The sequence below is a fragment of the Cetorhinus maximus genome, chromosome 14 (genome assembly GCF_964194155.1).
Source record: "Cetorhinus maximus chromosome 14, sCetMax3.hap1.1, whole genome shotgun sequence".
Classification (NCBI taxonomy): Eukaryota; Metazoa; Chordata; class Chondrichthyes; order Lamniformes; family Cetorhinidae; genus Cetorhinus; species Cetorhinus maximus.
The window spans coordinates 30,540,628-30,561,008 of NC_135892.1; the positions used below are offsets into that span (position 1 = coordinate 30,540,628).

Consider the following 20,381-nt stretch of genomic DNA (forward strand, 5'->3'; position numbering starts at 1 on the left):
AACCGCTGTAGTCGATGTGGTGTAGGTACACCCACAGTGCGATTTGGAAGGGTGACCCAGGAATTTGATCCAGTGAGTGAAGGAACAGCCAAGCAAGATTGCAAGGGCAAGTAGTTGAGATCTCAGATGTCAGAGCAAACAAGTACCATAGGAAACACATGAGTTATAAACAGAACAGAGTAGAGAGATCAGTGTTCTTTTCTGGCGTTGAGATTTTCTATATTTCCTGGACTCCAAAGGAAAGCAAAGGTCCAGGAGGCTGCAGTAACCCATAATTAGTCATTTGGTACAACAGAACTTGAGTATTGCTGGAAAAGATTTTTTGTCAAAACCTTTCGTCTTGCACCGATCAGGACAATTTGCAAGAAAACCATGGAGAATGCACCAGTTGATGGTGACTGACAGTTAACTGCCAAGTATTGTTTGAAATTCAAACCAGGCAGCTTGACTGATTGGTCAAGATATTACCCTGGGGAATGAACCAGCAAATAGCTGTCACTTATTTTGTTTAGCTGAAACATGTTGTCTGTCTGCAAAGAACAGGGCCCTGCGTATTAATATGTAGCTTCTAGCACACCACACTACGGGCCCGGCTGAATCTTAAATTGGTTGACAGTGTAATTCTTAGCACACTGAGGATTATTTACCAAATGTTGTGCAATCGTAGAATCAATCTCATATTCAACACTGTTTTGAGTTTTGCAGGCACTGCTGGTTGGCTACAGTCCATACCTTGCCCGCTACAAACAGCAGGGACATGCTGTTTGATATGATCTGCCAGCCTTTGGGACATACAGTCTTCATACCTAGAATCACACTGGCACAAATTCATGCATCACATTACTCATTTGTGTGACAAACAGAACATCTTTTTGGCTTGATGGCAGCATCCTGTTAGTGGTGAATACCACTCGTTTTGCTACTGCATAGTAACAGCATGAAATAGATAGCTTCACCTCTTGCTCAAGGTAATCTGAGGTAGACTGGGCACTTTTCAGGGCCAAGAATGACGACTTTGGATCCGTTCATGAGTTTGCACGATATACAGCATGAAATGATCTGATCAGGGTAGACATTATCCCACAGGATGTCTTTGATGCGCCCTATCTCAGCATCCAGCTTGCACAGTGAGCAAATGGCTCGGACCCTATTTATGAGGTTGCCAATAAGGCCAATCTTATATCATGTGGACCTGTAAGAATCCCAACGCGTATATTGACCAGTGAAGGTAGGCTTGCGGTAGACCATGGCAGAGAACCCCCGGCAGATTTCTCAACCAGTATGTCAAGCAAAGGGAGTTAATTTGACTGCCCAATTTCAAAGGTGAGATTGAGTGCAAGATGGAGCCCATTAAGACATGCAAGGAAATTATTACATGCAGCTGCGGATTTAAATATAGCAAACGTATCATCCACATATTGGAAATATACAAGGGGCAGGAAGTTGGGTGCCATTCCATCGAAGACATGTTTCTCATGGAACCCAACAAAGCTGTTTGCGAGAGCTGGGCCTAGAGGGGATCTCATGGCAACACCATCTATTTGGGCAAACATGTGGTCATTAAAGCTGAACTCAACTGCGCCAGTTGCCCAGTTCATAAGCTCAATGAATACCAACTCATGGGTCTAGGTCATCACAATATAGTGCTACAGCACAAATATTTATGGCTTCCTTAAGTGGAACATTAGTGAATAGGCTAGCAATGTCAAATGAGCACATGGACACAGCATTGCGATCGATATGCAAGTCCAGTATGGTCTTTGCAAATATGAAGGAATCTTTCGTTGTGTATCTGGAAAATTTGTTCAAAACTAGTTGTAATAATTTGCCCAACCATAAGATAGGGCGTAAAGAGACATCACTTTTTTTTGTGTGTCTTGGCAGCCCATACATACACAGATGTAGCGAGCCGTGAGGACGAACCCTGTCATATATATCATGCGGCAGCTCATTATTCAAACACGTTTTGCAAGCGATTTTTTTTTTAAGCTTGCTTTTGAGCAAGGGTGTCCCGGTCATGTTGAGCGGCAGGTCTAATGGATACAAATTTGAACCTGTCATTAAGAATGGTGTGCATTTTGTTGATATAATCACATTTGTTAAGGATGATTATTCCCTTCCCTTTGTCAGGTTTACTGATGTATATGTCTAGGTCGGTCTTAAGGCCTCGCAATGCTGTAGACATTCGCATTGCATGTGAAAATCAGACTGGTCGTTTGCAATCTTGCAACATGCATGTGCTAGATCAGCTAGGTGTGCTTTAAAGGATTCAGCATCTTCAGTGGACATTGGCTTATGGCGGGATAGTTGGGAGTAAGGGAGTCTGAAAGTAAGCTTAAAAAATGCTTGCTGGACTTGTGTAAGAGCAATGAGCTGCCATGTGATATATATGACAGGAGTTGTCCTCATGGCTTGCTGCATCCACGTATGTATGGGCTGCCCAAGGCACACAAAAGTGATGTCTCCACACCCTATCTTATTTATGGCCGGTTCGGCACAGCATGAATTGGCCAAATGGTTGGGCAAATTGTTACAACTAGTTTTGAGCAAGTTTTCCAGATACATGAAGTATTTTTTCACATTTGCGAAGACCATACAGGACTTGCATATCGATAGTAGTGCTGTGTCCATGTGCTCATTTGACACTGCTAGCTTATTCACCAATGTTCCACTTAAGGAAGCCATAGATTTGTGCTGCAGCATTATATTGTGACGATCTAGACCCATCACCATTGTGTGTATTCACTGAGCAGCTCATGCAGTTGAGTTCAGCTTTAATGACACTATGCATAACCAAATAGATGGTGTTGCCATGGGATCCCCTCTGGGCCCAGCTCTCACAAACATGTTTATTGGGTTCCAAGAGGAACGTGTCTTTGATGGACCCGACATATTTCCGATAGGTGGATGATACGTTTGCTATATTTAAACCCATAGCAGCATGTAATAATTTCTCTGCATGTCTTAATGGGTGCCAACCTTCACCCAAATTCATCTATGAAATGGGGCAGTCAAACGAACTCCCTTTCCTTGACGTACTAGTGAGAAATCTGCCAGGGGGTTCTCTACCACAGTCTACTGCAAGCCTAACTTCATTGGTCAATGCACGCGTTGGAACTCTTACAGGTCCATGCACTAAGATTGGCTTTATCAGAAACATCGTAAATAAGGCCTGAGCCATTTACTCACCATGCAAGCTTGAAACATAGAAAATAGGAGCAGGTGGTGGTCATTTGGCCCTTTGAGCCTGCTCCACCATTCAATATGATCATGGTTTATCCTCTACCTCAGTGCCATGCTCCCATGCTCTCCCCATTCCACTTGATGATGAGTCCAGAAATCAATTCAGTGACTTGGCCTCCATAATTTTGTGGTCGAGAATTCCATAGGTTCACCACCCTTTGAGTGAAGAAGTTTCTCCACATCTCAGTCCGAAATGGTCTACCCCGTATTCTAAGACTGTGACCCCTTGTTCTTGACCAACCCCACCCCAGTCAGAGGAAACATCATCCTTGCATCCAGTCTGTCCATCCCTTTCAGAATTTTATGTTTCAATGAGATCTTTTGTTCTTCTGAACTCAAGTGAATACAGGCCTAGTTGGCTCAATCTCTCCTCAAACGACAATCCTGCTATCCCAGGAATCAATCTGGTGAACCTTCGCTGCACTTCCTCTATGGCAAGCATATCCTTTCTTAGGTAATGAGACCAAAGCTGCACACAATACTCCAGGCCCTGCGCAGTTGCACTAAGACATCCTTGTTCCTGTACTCAAGTCCTCTCACAATGAAGGCCAACATATCATTTTCCTTCTTAACTGCTTGCTGCACCTGCATGCTTGCTTTCAGTGATTGATGTACAAGGACAGCCAGGTCCCTTTGTACATCAACATTTCCCAATCTATCATCATTTAAATAATACTCCGCCATTCTGTGTTTTCTATCAAAGTGGATAACTTCACACTTACCCATGTTATACTGCATCTGCCATGTATTTTCCCACTCAAACTCATCTAAACCGCTTGAAGCCTCTTAACATCCTCCTCATTGCTCACATTCTTAAGTTTCATGTTCGTCAGCAAACTTGGAAATATTGCATTTGGTTCCCTCATCCAAATCATTGAAATTGGTGAATAGCTGGGGCCCAAGCACTGATCTCTGCAGTACCCCACTAGTCACTGCCTACCACTCTGAAAAAGACCCATATATTCCTACCATGTTTCCTATCTAACCAATCCTCAATTCATGCCAATATATCACCCTCAATTAATGTGCTTTAATTTTACACACTAACCTCATCAAAAGCTCAAAATCCAAATACACCACATCCACTGGTTCTCTCTTATCTATTCTGCTAGTGACGTCCTCAAAGAACTCCAGTAGGTTTGTCAAACAAGATTTCACTATCATAAATCCATACTGATTTTTGTCTAATCCGCTGATATTTTCTAAGAGCCCTGTTATCATACTGTTATAGCAGATTCTAGCATTTTCCCTACCACTGAGGTTAGGCTAACCGGTCTGTAATTCACCGTTTTCTTCCTCCTTCCTTTTTTTAAATAGTGGGGTTACATATGCCACTCTCCAATCTGCCAGGGCTGTTCCAGAATCTACAGAATTTTGGAAGATGACATCCAACCCATCCACTATTTCCAAGGCCACCTCCTTTAGTACTCGAGGGTATAGATTATCAGGCTCTGGGGATTTATCGGCTTTCAGTCCCATTAATTTCTCCAGCACTATTGTTTTAGTAATACTAATTTCTTTCAATTCCTCCTCCTTAGACCCTTGGTTCTCTAATATTTCGGGGAAGTTATGTTTTCCTCCGTGAAGGTAGAACTAAAGTAATTGTTTAATTGCTCTGCCATTTCCTTGTTTTCTATTATAAATTCCCCCACTTCAGGCTGTAAGGGACCTACATTTGTCTTCACTAATCTTTTTCTTTTCATATACTTGATGCCGAGATAGGATGCAAAGACATCCTGTGGCATAATGGCTACCATGATGAGAACATTTCATGCAGTATATCATGCAAACTCATGAACAGGCCCAAAGCCATCACTTTCAGTCTTGAAAAGTTCCCAGTCTACCTCAGGTAACCCTGGAAGGGCAAGGTGTCTCAAAGCTTTGAGCAACAGGTGAGGCTAATTGCTTCACATTGTTACTATGCAGTAGCAATACAAGTGGTATTCGCCATTAGCAGGATGCTGCCATCAAGCCAAAAAGTCTTCTATCACACAAACAGGTAATATGGTGTATGACTTTCAGTGCCAGTGTGACGCCAGGTATGTAGGCCGTACGTCCCAAACACTGTTGGATCATATCAAACATCATGCCCCTTCAGTTGCTTGCAACAAGCAAGGTACAGACTGTACCCAACCAGCCGTGCTTGCAAAACTCAAAACAGTGTCCAACATGAGATACGAATCTGCAAATGGACATTTGCTAAATAATCCTTCGTATGCTAAGAATTACGCTGGCAACCAATTTAAGATAGTCAGGTTTGCAGTGTGGTGCATTTCGTGCACTAGAAGCTACATATATTAAAACACAGGGCCCTGTTCTTTGCAGACAGAAAGAACATGTACACACATTGTACCGGTTTCAGCTAAACAAAATAAATGACAGCCATTCGCTGGATCATTTCTTAGGGCAATGTCTTGATCAGAGTTAAGCTGTCTGGTTTAAATTTCAAATAATGCTCGGCAGTTAACTGCCAGTCACCGTCAGCTGGTGCGGTCCTCTATCATTCAGAGTCCACATGCCAATCAATCAGCACTCTCTTCTAATACAATCTGCGTCATTTTCTTTGACACTGGTTTTTTTCTTGAGAATTGTTCTGATGGGTGCAAGACGAAAACCTCCTGATTATCACGTACTGCCCTCCCTTAGCTGATGAATCAGTAATCCTCCATGTTGAACACCACTTGGAGGAAGCACTGAGGGTGGCGAGGGCGCAGAATATACTCTGGGTGGGAGACTTCAATGTCCATCACCAAGACTGGCTTGGTAGCACCACCATGGATCGAGCTGGCCAAGTCCTAAATGAGATAGCTACTGGACAGGGTCTGTGGTGAGGGAACCAACAAGAGGAAAAAACATACTTGGCCTCATCCTCACCAACCTGCCCGCCGCAGATGCATCTGTCCATGACAGTATCGGTTGGAGTGACCATTGCACTGTCCTTGTGGAGGCCAAGTCTCATCTGCACATTGAGGATACCCTCAATTGTGTTGTGTGGCACTACCACTGTGCTAAGTGGGATAGATTTCGAACAGGTCTAGCAACTCAAGAAGGGCATCCATGAGGCGCTATGGGCCATCAGCAGCAGTAATAATTTGTACTCGACCACAATCTGTACTTCATGGAACGGCATATCTCCCACTCTGCCATTGCCATCAAGCCAGGGGGTCAACCCTGGTTCAATGAAGAGTGCAGGAAGGCATGCCAGGATCAGCACCAGGCATACCTAAAAATGAGGTGTCAACCTGGGTGAAGTGACAATGCAGGACTACTTTTGTGCCAAACAGCATAAGCAGTAAGTGATAGACAGAGCTAAGCGATTCGACAACCAACAGGTCAGATCTAAGCTTTGCAGCCCTGCTGCATCCAGTTATCAATGGTGGGGGACAATTAAACAACTCACTGTGGGAGTTGTCTCCACAAATATCCCCATCCTCAATGATGGGGAGCCCAGCACATCAGTGCACAAGGTAAGGCTGAAGCGTTTGCAACAATCTTCAGCTAGAAGTGCTGAGTGGATGATCCGTCTCAGCCTCCACTGGAGGTTCCCAGCGTCACAGGTGTCAGTCTTCAGCCAATTCAATTCACTGGTGGACAATTGAACAACTCACTGGAGGCGGCGGTTCCACAAATGTCCCTATCTTCAATGATGGAGGTACCCAGCACATCAGTGCAAAAGATAAAGCTAAAACATTCGCAAAAGTCTTCAGCCGAAAATGTCGAGTTGATGACCCATCTCAACCTGCTCCGGAGGTCCGCAAATACCAGTCTTCAGCCAATTTAATTCACTCCAGCTGATATCAAGAAACAGCTGAAGGCATTGGGTACTGAAAAGGCTACGCGTCCTGACAATATTCCGGCAATAGTACTGAAGGCTTGTGCTCCAGAGCTTGTCGCACCTCTAGCTAAGCTGTTCCAGTACAGCAGCAACACTGGCATCTACCCGGCTATGTGGAAAACTGACCATGTATGTCCTGTACACAAAAAGCAGGACAAATCCAACACTGCCAATTATCACCCAATTAACCATGTATTCTTGATCATCAGTAAAGTGATGGAAGGGGTCATCAATGGTGCTACCACTCAGACCCTGACCTCATTACAGCCTTCGTTCAAACATGGACAAAAGAGATGAACTTGAGGTGAGAGTGACTGCCCTTGACATCAAGACAGCACTTGACTAAGTGTGGCATCAAGGAGCCCTTGCAAAACTGGAGTCAATGGGAATCAAGGGAAAACTCTCCACTGGTTGGAGTCATACCTAGCACAAAGGAAGATGGTTGCGGTTGTTGGAAGTCAATCATCTCAATTCCAGGACATCACTGCAGGAGTTCCTCAGGGTAGTGTCCTAGGCCCAACCATCTTCAGCTGCTTCATCATCTCTGATGATTGCAATGTTCAGCACCATTCGCAACGACTCAGATGCTGAAGCAGTCCATGTCCAAATGCACTAAGACCTGGACAACATCCAGGCTTGGGCTGACAAGTTGCAAGTAACATTTGCACACAAGTGCCAGGCGATGATCATCTTCTCCAACAAGAGAGAATCCAATCATCGGCCCAAGACATTCAATGGTATTACCATCACTTAAACCCCCCCCCCACCCCGCAACTATCAACATCCTGTGGGGAGGCTTACCATTGACCAGAAACCAAACTGGACTAGCTATATAAATACTGTGGCTGCAAGAGCAGGTCAGGGGCCAGGAATCCTGCAGCGCATAAATCACTTCGTGACTCCCCAAAGCCTATCCAAAATTTACAAGGCACAAGTCAGGAATGTGATGGAATGGGTGAATGCTGTTCCCACAACACTCAAGCTGGACACCACCCAGGACAAAGCAACCCACTTGATTGGTACCCCATTCACAAACATTCACTCCTTTCGCCACCAATGCACAGTGGCAGAAGTGTGCAGCATCTACAAGATGAGCTGCAGAAACTCATCAGGGTTCCTTAGACGGCACCTTCGAAACACATCACCACTACCATCTCGAAGGACAAGGGCAGCAGACACATGGGAACACCAGCACCTGGAAGTTCTCCCCCAAGCCACTCACCATCCTGACTTGGAAATATATCACTGTTCCTTCACTGCCGCAGGATCAAAATCTTGGAATCCCTCCCTAATAGCATTGTACGTTTACCTACACCACATAAACTGCAGCCATTCAAGGAGGCAGCTCACTACAACCTTCTCAAGGGCAATTAGGGATGGGCAACACTGGCCTAGCCAGTGACGCCCACATCTCACGAATGAATAAAAATGAACTTGTGCAGTAATATCAATGTCAATTTCTACATGTTACACAAAGCCACTTGAATCCACTGCATGCATATTTTAGAATTCCCTTTTCCATGTGGAATATCCTTCAATCCTGCTCTGCCCCTTAGGTGCCCTTTTTAGTTTCATCATCTATATCTTCTGCTTCTCTGATTGTACTTTTCAATTCTCTATCGCATTGTTATTTTTCTACTGTCCCAGGATCAAATCTTTTCTGAATAGCCCACAACTTTATGCTGCTTCACCTTAAGAATTTTCTGTTGTGTCCTTCAGTTTGATTTTTACCTTCTATCCCTCCGTATAATAGAATCTATTTCCCCCATGTTTTTCCCTCTCTAAAGTAAAAACAAATCAGTTTGTTGCTATTTTTGTTTTGTCCACCTGCAGCAATCTTCTTTCTGAGGTGGAAACAAGTTCCAAAGATCTGGACTCAAGTTACTAAAAGGGCCGAGTAAAAAAACATTTTTTTCCCCCAAGATCTCAATCAATTTGAAATGTGAAACCACTACCCAGGAGAGACTACCAATGGAGAAATAAACTCAATGGCAGCATGAAATGAATTAATGTATAGACCATCAATTTCTGCAGAGAAGTATTCAGAAAAATTAATGATATTTGGAAAATAGGCAGAGTTTTCAGTTAGTCCCAAATTGACGCTAAACTGGTTACAAACACGCCAAAGGCAAGGTGAGGCTTTTAACTAAATGGTAATAGTTACAGAAAAAAGGACTTGCCTTTATATATATTCATACATTATATATTTATTTCTATTCATGAGCTCAGGCACCCCAAAGTAGTTTGCAGCCAATTAAGTAATTCTGAAGTATAATCACTGTTGTAATGTAGGAAATGCAGCGGCCAATTTGCACACAGCAAGCAAGGCCCCACAAACAGCAATGTGATAAAGGCTGGATAATCTCTTTTAGTGTTGTCAGTTGAGGGAGAAATGCTGGCCATGACACCTGGGAGAATTCCCCTGCTCTTTTGCAAAATAGTGCTTTGGATATTTTACATCTAGGTGAGCACGGCGACTGTGCCTCGGTTTTAGCATGGCAACTGAAAAGATAGCACCTCCTATCCTGCACGCAAGTGTCAGCATAGATTTTGTGCTGAAGTCTGGATATTTTACAGATTGAAAATATTCTAGAAAGATTACAGGTTTATTTCAACCCTGCTTTATGATGTCAAGATCCTTTCTAACGTTAATGGCAGAAACTGATCTTTTAGGAAACAGACTATTAAGAAAAACAAATAAATTACTGAATATGAAGTATTTACCTTCAAGGTAGTATTTTGCTTTAGACGCTACGCCTATGCGTCTGAAGTAAGACTGGCTAGTTTTGACCTGACAGATATTAGCTCCTTGGCACTGAGCATGTTCTGGATCTGTGATCCCAGAAAGCTGGATATCGTAGATATATGAGTCTCCATTTGATCTAATATCACCTGAAGCTTTGTACAACCTGCAACACAAAGCAAGAATTTGCAGAAATATGTTGAATTAGTGCCTTCAGTATGAAACCAGATCAGCAAAAACAATCTGTAAAATACAGAGCTCTAAAAACAAGTAAAAAAGGTCAATCACATCAAGATTAATCATAATATTCAGAGCTCAGTTTTGTTCCAACGTTTGAATGTTTTTAGAAACTTACCTGGATAGAAAACTTTTTAAAAAAAAAAATCTCTCATGATGTAGAGATTTAACTTATTTTGAGAGTAGGCTCTGTGACAAGACATGACAAAATAGGTCTTCAAGGCAACAGCTGATTAAAGCAACACGACTCTGAACTTTATTCAAGTGCGCAAACAATTGCAAGCTGAATTAAAAATATGAAAGTCAAAATGCACCAACACTTACTTAGAATAAATAGCTGACAAATTGACTTTCTGGCCAGTTGTTGGGCTTTTAATGGTTGCATCTACCACATAAACCTCTTGTGGTTTTATGGCACAAGCTGCACGAGTCTCCCATATGATTAAAAACTCACACTCCTTTTCATCAAAGCTGGAAAGAAGAAAGATTCGAGTATTGTATTGGCTGGGCACTTGCATGCACACCATTCGAAGCAAAGGTCAAGCAGTTACAAAATGTCCAATTCAGAAGAATGTAAACATACAAAATAAATTTTGATACAATTGGACAATTTTGGACTCAAAGTTTAAAATGCGCAAAGTGAAATATTTAGAAATTTTTGTTCCTCACCCCAAATGTTTTCCCTTCAAATTTCTTCCAAAAATCACAGTTAGAGACATAACCACTGACAAATAATACTTGGGACTTAGTTTCTGGGGTGCTAAATCTAACCTCAAGTGCTTTATTCACCTTGAATGGGCATTAACTTTAGGGAGTATGGATCGTACAACACAAGATAATTTATGTTGAGCTGGATTTCACAATTCAAATGCATTTCCACAAAATTTATTTGAAATATTATTTTGATGGGAAGTCTTCGCCATTCTGAGCAGGGGTGGCACCGCTATTTTTCTCAGGGTGGGGGGCAGCCAATGCCCGTCATTTTCTATGAGGTGTACATGAGCAGTCTAGATTAATTTACATTTCAAATATCCTACCCTTCCTTTTCTCCTGTCTTGGTCTGCCCTTCCAATGTTTCAGACCACATCAGTGATCTACGCAATCATGGAGATCCAATTTGGATACCAGATTTTTATCAATATTTTATATAATTGAAGGGTCTCCTCACCTTTTCAGCTCTGGGGCTCCACTTGTTGATGAGCATTGCATTTGTATTGTAGTCTTTGCATGTTTGCCTGTACTACATGCAAAATGGCCATTTGAATAAGTCACAAAAAGGTGCGTGTCTGGAAACAGAATGATTGTGATAAATTAGCATGTAAAGTACTCTTTACAGCATGCATCACATTAAGCGGTGTTCATTTGCCCATATTTGCCAATTATATCATGAAACTGTTAGGTACTGTCCAGAACAAACCTAGATCCCATTACTTTGACACCAAATATCACCCTTGTTTGGAGAATTGAACAGAACCCAGCTGACTGACATGGTTACATGACAACCAGAGTAATCAATGATCTGTTGTTTTTTTTTAAAACATAGATTAAACCAAGAACTGCTGCACATTAGCCCTTACTGAGTTTTTAATAGAAGACAGACAATGGGGCTGAAATTTCCTGAGTTGGCAGAGTTGGATTTCCACTCCGCTCTTATTTTCTTACTGCGAAATCCTTTTGATCCTCTCTCGCCTGGCCTACCGACTCAGGCCTGGCCGTGCGCTCCCGGGGCCTTCTTGTCGAGGGCTTCAGAGTCAGATGCAAGGAGGCCGCGCTCCTTTTTTTACAACACTGGCTGCTGTAAATCCGGTTTAAAACGTCCAGCCACTTTAAAGCCAGGGAGAAGGTAGGTTTTTAAGTTAAGTGGGTAGAATTTGAGAGGCGGGGGGGAAGAAAGTTGGAGGGAGGGGTGGAGAGAGGTGAGAAGTTTGGGAGGGCTGGGCTTGGTTTGGGGGTTGGGGGGGACCCAGTGTGGGGGTGGGGCGGATGAAAAAAAATCAGTATGGGTCTATAAAATCGTTACCCAGAAGTGGTTTTAACTAACTTTTTCTGGGTAACTATTGATGTTAAGCAATCAGAACCATCCGAAGTTTACGATTTAAATCGCAATTTTGGATGGTTCGCAGTGCAGGGCAATTACCCTTTGGAAGTTTGCACTTACCAAGCAACTGCAATGCAATGCTTACCTGGGAACTTCTGGGGCAGGGTTCCCTAGTGCATCTTTGGGGTAACCCCCATCCCCGCACAGATACACTGCCCTCGAACTCAAATTACAGGCCAACAATCTCTATTCTGCATCTTAATACTTATGAAAGTGATAGCACTACTTAGACATGTTCTCAAAATATGCAATTCCAAAAAACAGTGCAGACACTATGAAATTTTAACATAATATACTTTCAACAGGCACTTAAATGGAACATAACAATAGCCTCCAATGTGACCTTTTAAACTGAAGGCTGAGCTTAGTGTGATGCAAGGACATCTAGAAAACAGGTAAAACATTAATTTGCTAAACTGCAATCATGTAGTATACGTCACGTCTCCCTTCTTTCTGCTTAGAATATAAATGACAAAGTAAAAAATGCATTTCTTGCCCACCATTTGAGATATATTTATACTGCAAAGTCAAACAACATAATTGATACAAGAGAATGTACTGCAACATTATGGCTGTAGTTCAGAATTGGCTGAGTCAAGGAACTATGAAATGTTCTGTCTGCAGAGAGTATCGGTTTCAGGATTTGACTTATGTGGGGCTCTGAGGCACTTCAATGGAAGAAATTGATATTTGCACAAAGAGCCAGTGAGCAAGATCTGAGAGACAACACAACAGAGAATGAATGAGAGAAAATGAATATCTTGCTTATCCCCCTTGTATAAGCTTCCAAATAGCCTGTATCATCACCTGTTCAACAGGCATAGATCTCAGAGAGACTTCGCCTAAAGCAGATCATACTTGGGAGTTCAGGGGGGCAATAAAAATGTATCTTGTGACCATAGTGAAAGGCAGTGCATATACATGCTACCAGTGCATATCCATTTTCTTATTAAACGGAGGCAGTACAATTTAGTAAATGGGTTCCATTTTCTGCTTCAGGAGATGATGATCACAAGTAATTGATCCAGCCCAAGACTGGAGAAAATATAATTATTTAGTTATATGTGAACAGTTACTTGCACGACAGTGTATTAAAGGTAAGAGACAACATACCTTGAATGTCCATTTTTTGGGTGTGAACAAGTCCTAATACCTGGGTTTTACCATTTGTATTCTTTCTGCACATGCTGGCATATGCAGGGCAACCTGTGGGTCCTTCACGAACTCCTTGACAGAGATTCATGTAATACCTAAAAGATAAAATTGGAATAAATTCATAACATAAGGAATGTGAGAAATAGGCCACACCTTTCAAGCCTGTTCTACCATTTAATAAGATCACAGGCAATCGTCAATCTCAACTCCACTTCCTGCTTATTCCTCATATCCTTTGATTATTTTAGAATCCAAGAATCTATTGATCTTAACCTTGAATATACTCAACAACTGAGCACCCAGTCAAAAATCATAAGGAATAGGCGTAGGCCATTCAGCTCCTCGAGTCTGCTCTCCAATTCAATGAGATCATGGCTGATCTGATCGTGGCCTTAACTTTCCTGCTGGCCCTCATAACCCTATCGACCCCTTGCCGATCAAAAATCTGTCTAACTTAGCCTTGAATATATTCAATGATCCAACCTCCAGTGGAAATTTCTTCCCAAAGAACAAAGATTAATGACTTTGAGAAGAAATTCCTCCTCATCTCCATCTTAAACGGGAAACAACTTATTTTTAAACTTTTCCCCCTAGTTCTAGATTTCCCAAGGAGGGGAAATTCTCTCAGCATTTATCCTGTCAAGCTCCCTCAGAATTTTATGTTTTGATAAGATCACCTCTCAAACTCCATGCATATAGGCCCAACCTTTCATCATAAGACAATGCCCTCATCCCAGGAATCAGCCTAGTGAACCTTTTCTGAACTGCCTTCCAATGCAACTATATCCCTCTTTAGGTAAGGAGACCAAAGCTGTACACAATACTCTAGATGCAGTCTCGCCAATGCCCTGTACAGTTGAGGCAACACTTCCCTACTTTTATACTTCACCCCTCCTTGCAATAAAGGCCAACATTCCATTTGCCTTACTAATCACTTGTACCTGCATGCAAGCTTTTTATGATTCATGTACAAGAACACCCAGATTCCTCTGTAAAGCAGCATTCTGCAGTCTTGCACCATTTAGATACTCTGCTTTTCTATTCTGCTTGCCAAAGTGGACAACTTCCCACATTTTCCCCATTATATTCCATCTGCCAAATTTCTGCCCACTCAATGTATCTATCTCCTTTTGCAGACCCTTTGCCCTCCTCACAACTTGCTTTCCTATCTTTGTATTGTCAGGAAATTTGATTACAATACACTCAGTCCCTTTATCCAAGTCATTAATATAGATCTAAATAGTTGAAGCCTCAGCCTGGATCCCTGTCACATTCCACTAGTTACAATCTGAAAATGATCCATTTATCCAGACTCTCTGCTTCCTGTTAGTCAGCCAATCCTCTTTTCATGCTAATATACTACCCACAACATAATGAACTCTTATCTTGTGTAGTAACCTTTAGTGGCACCTTATTGAAAGTCTTTTGGAAATCCAAATACACTCCATCTACTGGATCCCCTTTATCCACTCTGCTTGTTACATCCTCAAAGAACTCTAATAAATTTGTCAAACGCAATTTCCCTTTAACCAAACCTCTGGGTAGAGAATTCCAAAGATTTACAACCCTCCAAGAAATTTCTCACCTCAGTTTGAAATGGCAGACACCAAATCCTTAGAAGATACCAGAGTTCTAGATTTGCTAGCCAGGAAAGATAGCCTCCCAGCATTTACCCTGTCAAACCCTCAATCATATGATTCAATAAGATCCCCTCTCATTCTTCTCAACTGGAGAGTGCAGGCTCATTCTACACAATCTCGCCACACAGGACAACCCTCATCCCAGGAACAATTTCCAGTGAAAATTTAAAAACAAAAAACTGCGGATGCTGGAAATCCAAAACAAAAACAGAAATACCTGGAAAAACTCAGCAGGTCTGGCAGCATCAGCAGAGAAGAACAAAGTTGACATTTCGAGTCCTCATGACCCTTCAACAGAACTAAACAGAATAGTTCTGTTGAAGGGTCATGAGGACTCGAAACGTCAACTTTGTTCTTCTCTGCCGATGCTGCCAGACCTGCTGTGTTTTTCCAGGTATTTCTGTTTTTGTTCCAGTGAAAATTTGTTGGACTGCCTCCAAGACAACAATATCTTTCCTTGGGTATGGAGACCAAAAGCATACACAATATTCTAGGTGTGGTCTCACAAAAGTCCTGTACAATTGCAGCCAAGACTTGTTGACTCTTGTTGGCCTTTATTGCAGGGAGGCTGAGGTACGTGCTATTTGCCTTCCTTATTGCTTGCTCTACTGCATGTTAACTATGCTTCTTGTACGAGGATACCCAAATCCCTCTGAACACCAGCATTCAATAGTTTCTCACCATTTAAAATATTGATTTTCTACTCTTCCTGCCAAAATATTATTATACATTACACTTCATCTTCTACCTTCTTTCCCACTCATTTAACCTATCCACATCCCTTTGCAGACTTAGTGTCCTCCACAAAGCTTACTTTCCCACCTAGCTTGGTATTGTCAGCAAACTTGGATATATTAACACTTGTTGCTTTCATTTAAGTCATTGGGAGAGAATGTAAATAACTGAGGCCTTCCACTGATGCTTACAGCACCCAACTAGTATCAGCCTGACAACCTGAAAATGACCCATTTATTTTTGATCTGCTTTCAGTCCTTTAACCAATCCTCTACCCATGCTTACCCCCAACTCCATAAGCCCTTAACTTGTGAAAAAGATTTGTGCAGTACCTTACTGAATGCTTCTGAAAATCCAAATCCAGTACTCACTGGTTCTGCTTTATTCAGCTACTAGTTACATTCCCAAAAACCTCTAGTAGATCCCTTGCCAGGAAATGGCGATGGCGTGGTAATGTAACTGGACTGGTAATCTAGGGACCCAAGCTAATCCTCTGGGAACAGGTTCAAATCCCACCACAGATGCTGGTGGAATTTAAAATCAATTAATAAATCTGGAATATAAAAGTAACGGTGACCATGACAGCTATCGATTGTTGTAAAAATGCACCTGGTTTACTAATGTCCTTTAGGGAAGGAAATCTGCCATCCTCGCCTGGTTTGGCCTACTTGTGACTCAATGCCCCACAGCAATGTGGCTAACTTTTAACTGCCCTCTGAAATGGCCTAGCAAGGCAGAGTTCAAGGGCAATTTGGGATGGGCAACAAATGCTGGCCTTGCCAGCAACACCCACATCCCTTGAAAGAATTAAAAAGGTTTCTCTTTCAAAAAAAATACATGCTGGCACCACCTAACCATGTGATTTTCCAAGTGACTTGTTACCACTTGCTTAATGAATTCCAGTGTTTGATAGATAACAGAGAGAAACTGGTATCACTGGTGGAAGGCTTGAGAACCAGGGGGCACAGATTTAAGGCGCCACAATGAAAAACTACGGTTATCTAGTGTGTGGTTAGGATCTGGAATGCACTGTCTGAAAGGATAGTGGAGCCATATTCATCCATGACTTTCAAAAGGCAATTAGATGAGTACTTGTAGGGCTATGGACAAAGGGTGGGGGTATGGGATTATCTCGGTTGCTCTTGGAGAGCTTGCATGGACTTGACATATCAAACGGCCTCCTGTGTTGTAACAATCCAAGATTTTACAAAAACTTTGCATCAGGTAAAACCTTCAGCAGAATCAGCTCTGAGGCCAAGTTTATAAACACTGAGATGCAAGGAGACAAATAACAATAGCACAGCCTATAAAGCAACCAAGTATTTTAACAGAATCAGTCTTATTGTTTGTTATACACAGGATAACCATCAGCACTGTTGTTCAGACTTCAGCTACAAGATTTTTAAAGACTTTATTTTTAGGCTCATATATATCCAGAGTAGATACTGCCCTCTGCTTCTTATACACAAATGGTGTCTGTAGGCAAGGAAGGGTAGGCCCAGTGCATTCCTATTCACCATGCTCACCCCTTCCTCCAAAACTCCTTGGGCACCAAAACACATTGATCAGTGTATAAGATTATTATGCGATAGGCACTCATTCAATAGTTGCTCCTGCAAATAATATGCAAATTTACAACAGCACTAGTGGGTAAACCAATGTGAAATTCAGATTTATTTCCTTGAAATACAGTCACGTCAGGTGTCCAGCTTTTCCTTTCTTCTGAACCATGTAAATCACACTACAGTGTGTCAGGATTCACATACAATGTTTAATTCAATGCACCTGGTAACATCTACATGTTTCAAGCTCCTGTGAACAATATTTAGTGTTTTGATTTGAGATTTATTCAGCAGTGAGCAAACAGCAGTAAAAACTACTCCTACCAAATTTCTAGGCTCAATATTTAAAACAGGTTAAAGTCAAAAGTACTTCAAGTGTAAAGCAGAACCAGATTGTTCAGGTTATTTAGCCATGGGCTGTAGTTTGGACATCCCAAACATAGGCCAAGGTGTAAAATAACAGAGCAAGAACATACCACAAATTGGCCCACTGTCTTTCATACTCTACTTCACCTCCTACTTATGTATAATTCTTCAAAAGCAGCATTCCTATTAAAGGGGGGATCACTAGTATTATTGATATAAAAATTCCTTAGTGGCATATTTTACAGTCAAAAACAAAAACAGAATTACCTGGAAAAACTCAGCAGGTCTGGCAACATCGGCGGAGAAGAAAAGAGTTGACGTTTCGTGTCCTCATGACCCTTCAGCAGAACTGAGTAAAGTTAGGAGAAGGGTGAAATATAAGCTGGTTTAAGGTGGTGGTGGTGGGGGTGTGGGGGAAGAGAAGTTTGTTGTGGGGGGGGGTGGTGGCTGTCGGGACAAGCAAGCAGTGATAGGAGCAGATAATCAATAGATGTCACAGACAAAGGAACAAAGGCGTATAAAAGGTGGTGATATTATCTAAGAGAATGTGCTAATAAAGAATGGATGGCAGGACACTCAAGATACAGCTCTAGTGGGGGTGGGGTGGAAAGACTGACAGGGCATTACAGTTATAGATTTAAAAATAATGGAAATAGGTGCGAAAAGAAAAATCTATATAAATTATTGGAAAAAAAAGGGAAGGGGAAGAAATGGAAAGGGGGTGGGGATGGGGGAGGGAGTTCAAGATCTAAAGTTGTTGAATTCAATATTCAGTCCGGAAGGCTGTAAAGTGCCTAGTCGGAAGATGAGGTGCTGTTCCTCCAGTTTGCGTTGGGCTTCGCTGGAACAATGCAGCAAGCCAAGGACAGACATGTGGGCAAGAGAACAGGGTGGAGTGTTAAAATCGCAAGCGACAGGGAGGTTTGGGTCTTTCTTGCGGACAGACCGCAGGTGTTCTGCAAAGCGGTTGCCCAGTTTGCGTTTGGTCTCTCCAATATAGAGACCGCATTGGGAGCAACGAATGCAGTAGACCAAGTTAGGGGAAACGCAAGTGAAATGCTGCTTCACTTGAAAGGAGTGTTTGGGCCCTTGGACGGTGAGGAGAGAGGAAGTGAAGGGGCAGGTGTTGCATCTTCTGCATGGGCATGGGGAGGTGCCATAGGTGGGGGTTGAGGAGTAGGGGGTGATGGAGGAGTGGACCAGGGTGTCCCGGAGGGAACGATCCCTACGGAATGCCGCCAGGGGAGGTGAAGGGAAGATGTGTTTGGTGGTGGCATCATGTTGGAGTTGGCGGAAATGGCGGAGGATGATCCTTTGAATGCGGAGGCTGGTGGGGTGATAAGTGAGGACAAGGGGGACCCTATCATGTTTCTGGGAGGGAGGAGAAAGCGTGAGGGCAGATGCGCGGGAGATGGGCCGGACACGGTTGAGGGCGCTGTCAACGACCGTGGGTGGAAAATCTCGGTTAAGGAAGGAGGAGGACATGTCAGAGGAACTGTTTTTGAAGGTAGCATCATCAGAACAGATGCGACGGAGGCGAAGGAACCGAGGGAATGGGATGGAGTCCTTACAGGAAGTGGGGTGTGAGGAGCTGTTGTCGAGGTAGCCGTGGGAGTCGGTAGGCTTGTAATGGATATTGGTGGACAGTCTATCACCAGAAATTGAGACAGAGAGGTCAAGGAAGGGAAGGGAAGTGTCAGAGATGGAACATGTGAAAATGATGGAGGGGTGGAGATTGGAAGCAAAATTAATAAATTTTTCCAGGTCCCGACGAGAGCATGAAGCAGCACCGAAGTAATCATCGATGTACCGGAGAAAGAGTTGTGGGAGGGGGCCGGAGTAGGACTGGAACAAGGAATGTTCCACATACCCCATAAAGAGACAGGCATAGCTGGGGCCCATGCGGGTACCCATATCCACACCTTTTATTTGGAGGAAGTGAGAGGAGTTAAAGGAGAAATTGTTGAGTGTGAGAACAAGTTCAGCCAGACGGAGGAGAGTAGTGGTGGATGGGGATTTTTTGGGCCTCTGTTCAAGGAAGAAGCTAAGGGCCCTCAGACCATCCTGGTGGGGGATGGAGGTGTAGGGGGATTGGACGTTCATGGCGAAGAGGAAGTGACTGGGGCCAGGGAACTGGAAATTGTGGATGTGACGTAAGGTGTCAGAGGAATCACGGATGTAGGTGGGAAGGGACTGGACAAGGGGAGAGAGAAGGAAGTCAAGATAACGAGAAATGAGTTCCGTGGGGCAGGAACAAGCTGACACGATCGGTCTGCCGGGACAGTTCTGTTTGTGGATTTTGGGTAGGAGGTAGAAGCGGACTGTCCGAGGTTGGGTGACTATCAGGTTGGAAGCTGTGGGAGGAAGATCTCCAGAGGAGATGAGGTCAGTGACAGTCCTGGAAACAATGGCTTGATGTTAAGGAAGAAGGAGGATATGTCAGAGGAACTGTTTTTGAAGGTTAATCATCAGAACAGATGCGACGGAGGCGAAGGAACTGAGAGAATGGGATGGAGTCCTTACAGGAAGCGGGGTGTGAGGAGCTGTAGTCGAGGGTCCCACGGTCGTTGACAGGGCCCTCAACCGTGTCCGGCCCATCTCCCGCGCATCCGCCCTCACGCCTTCTCCTCCCCCCCAGAAACATGATAGGGTCCCCCCTTGTCCTCACTATCACCCCACCAGCCTCCGCATTCAAAGGATCATCCTCCGCCATTTCCGCCAACTCCAGCATGATGCCACCACCAAACACATCTTCCCTTCACCTCCC

At 43.2% G+C, this 20,381-nt stretch overlaps 1 protein-coding gene across 1 annotated transcript in view; it reads right to left on the reverse strand.

Moving 5' to 3' along the window:
* The window catches only part of igf2r (insulin-like growth factor 2 receptor), a 223,537-nt gene that overhangs the window by 13,448 nt on the left and 189,708 nt on the right, over positions 1-20,381 (reverse strand). Inside the window, exons 41-44 of the mRNA XM_078556726.1 lie at positions 13,270-13,406; positions 11,227-11,344; positions 10,383-10,529; positions 9,803-9,987 (exon numbers count right to left, since the gene is read on the reverse strand). Coding sequence (XP_078412852.1) covers positions 9,803-9,987; positions 10,383-10,529; positions 11,227-11,344; positions 13,270-13,406 — 587 coding nt within the window. The remainder of the gene's footprint in view (positions 1-9,802; positions 9,988-10,382; positions 10,530-11,226; positions 11,345-13,269; positions 13,407-20,381) is intronic.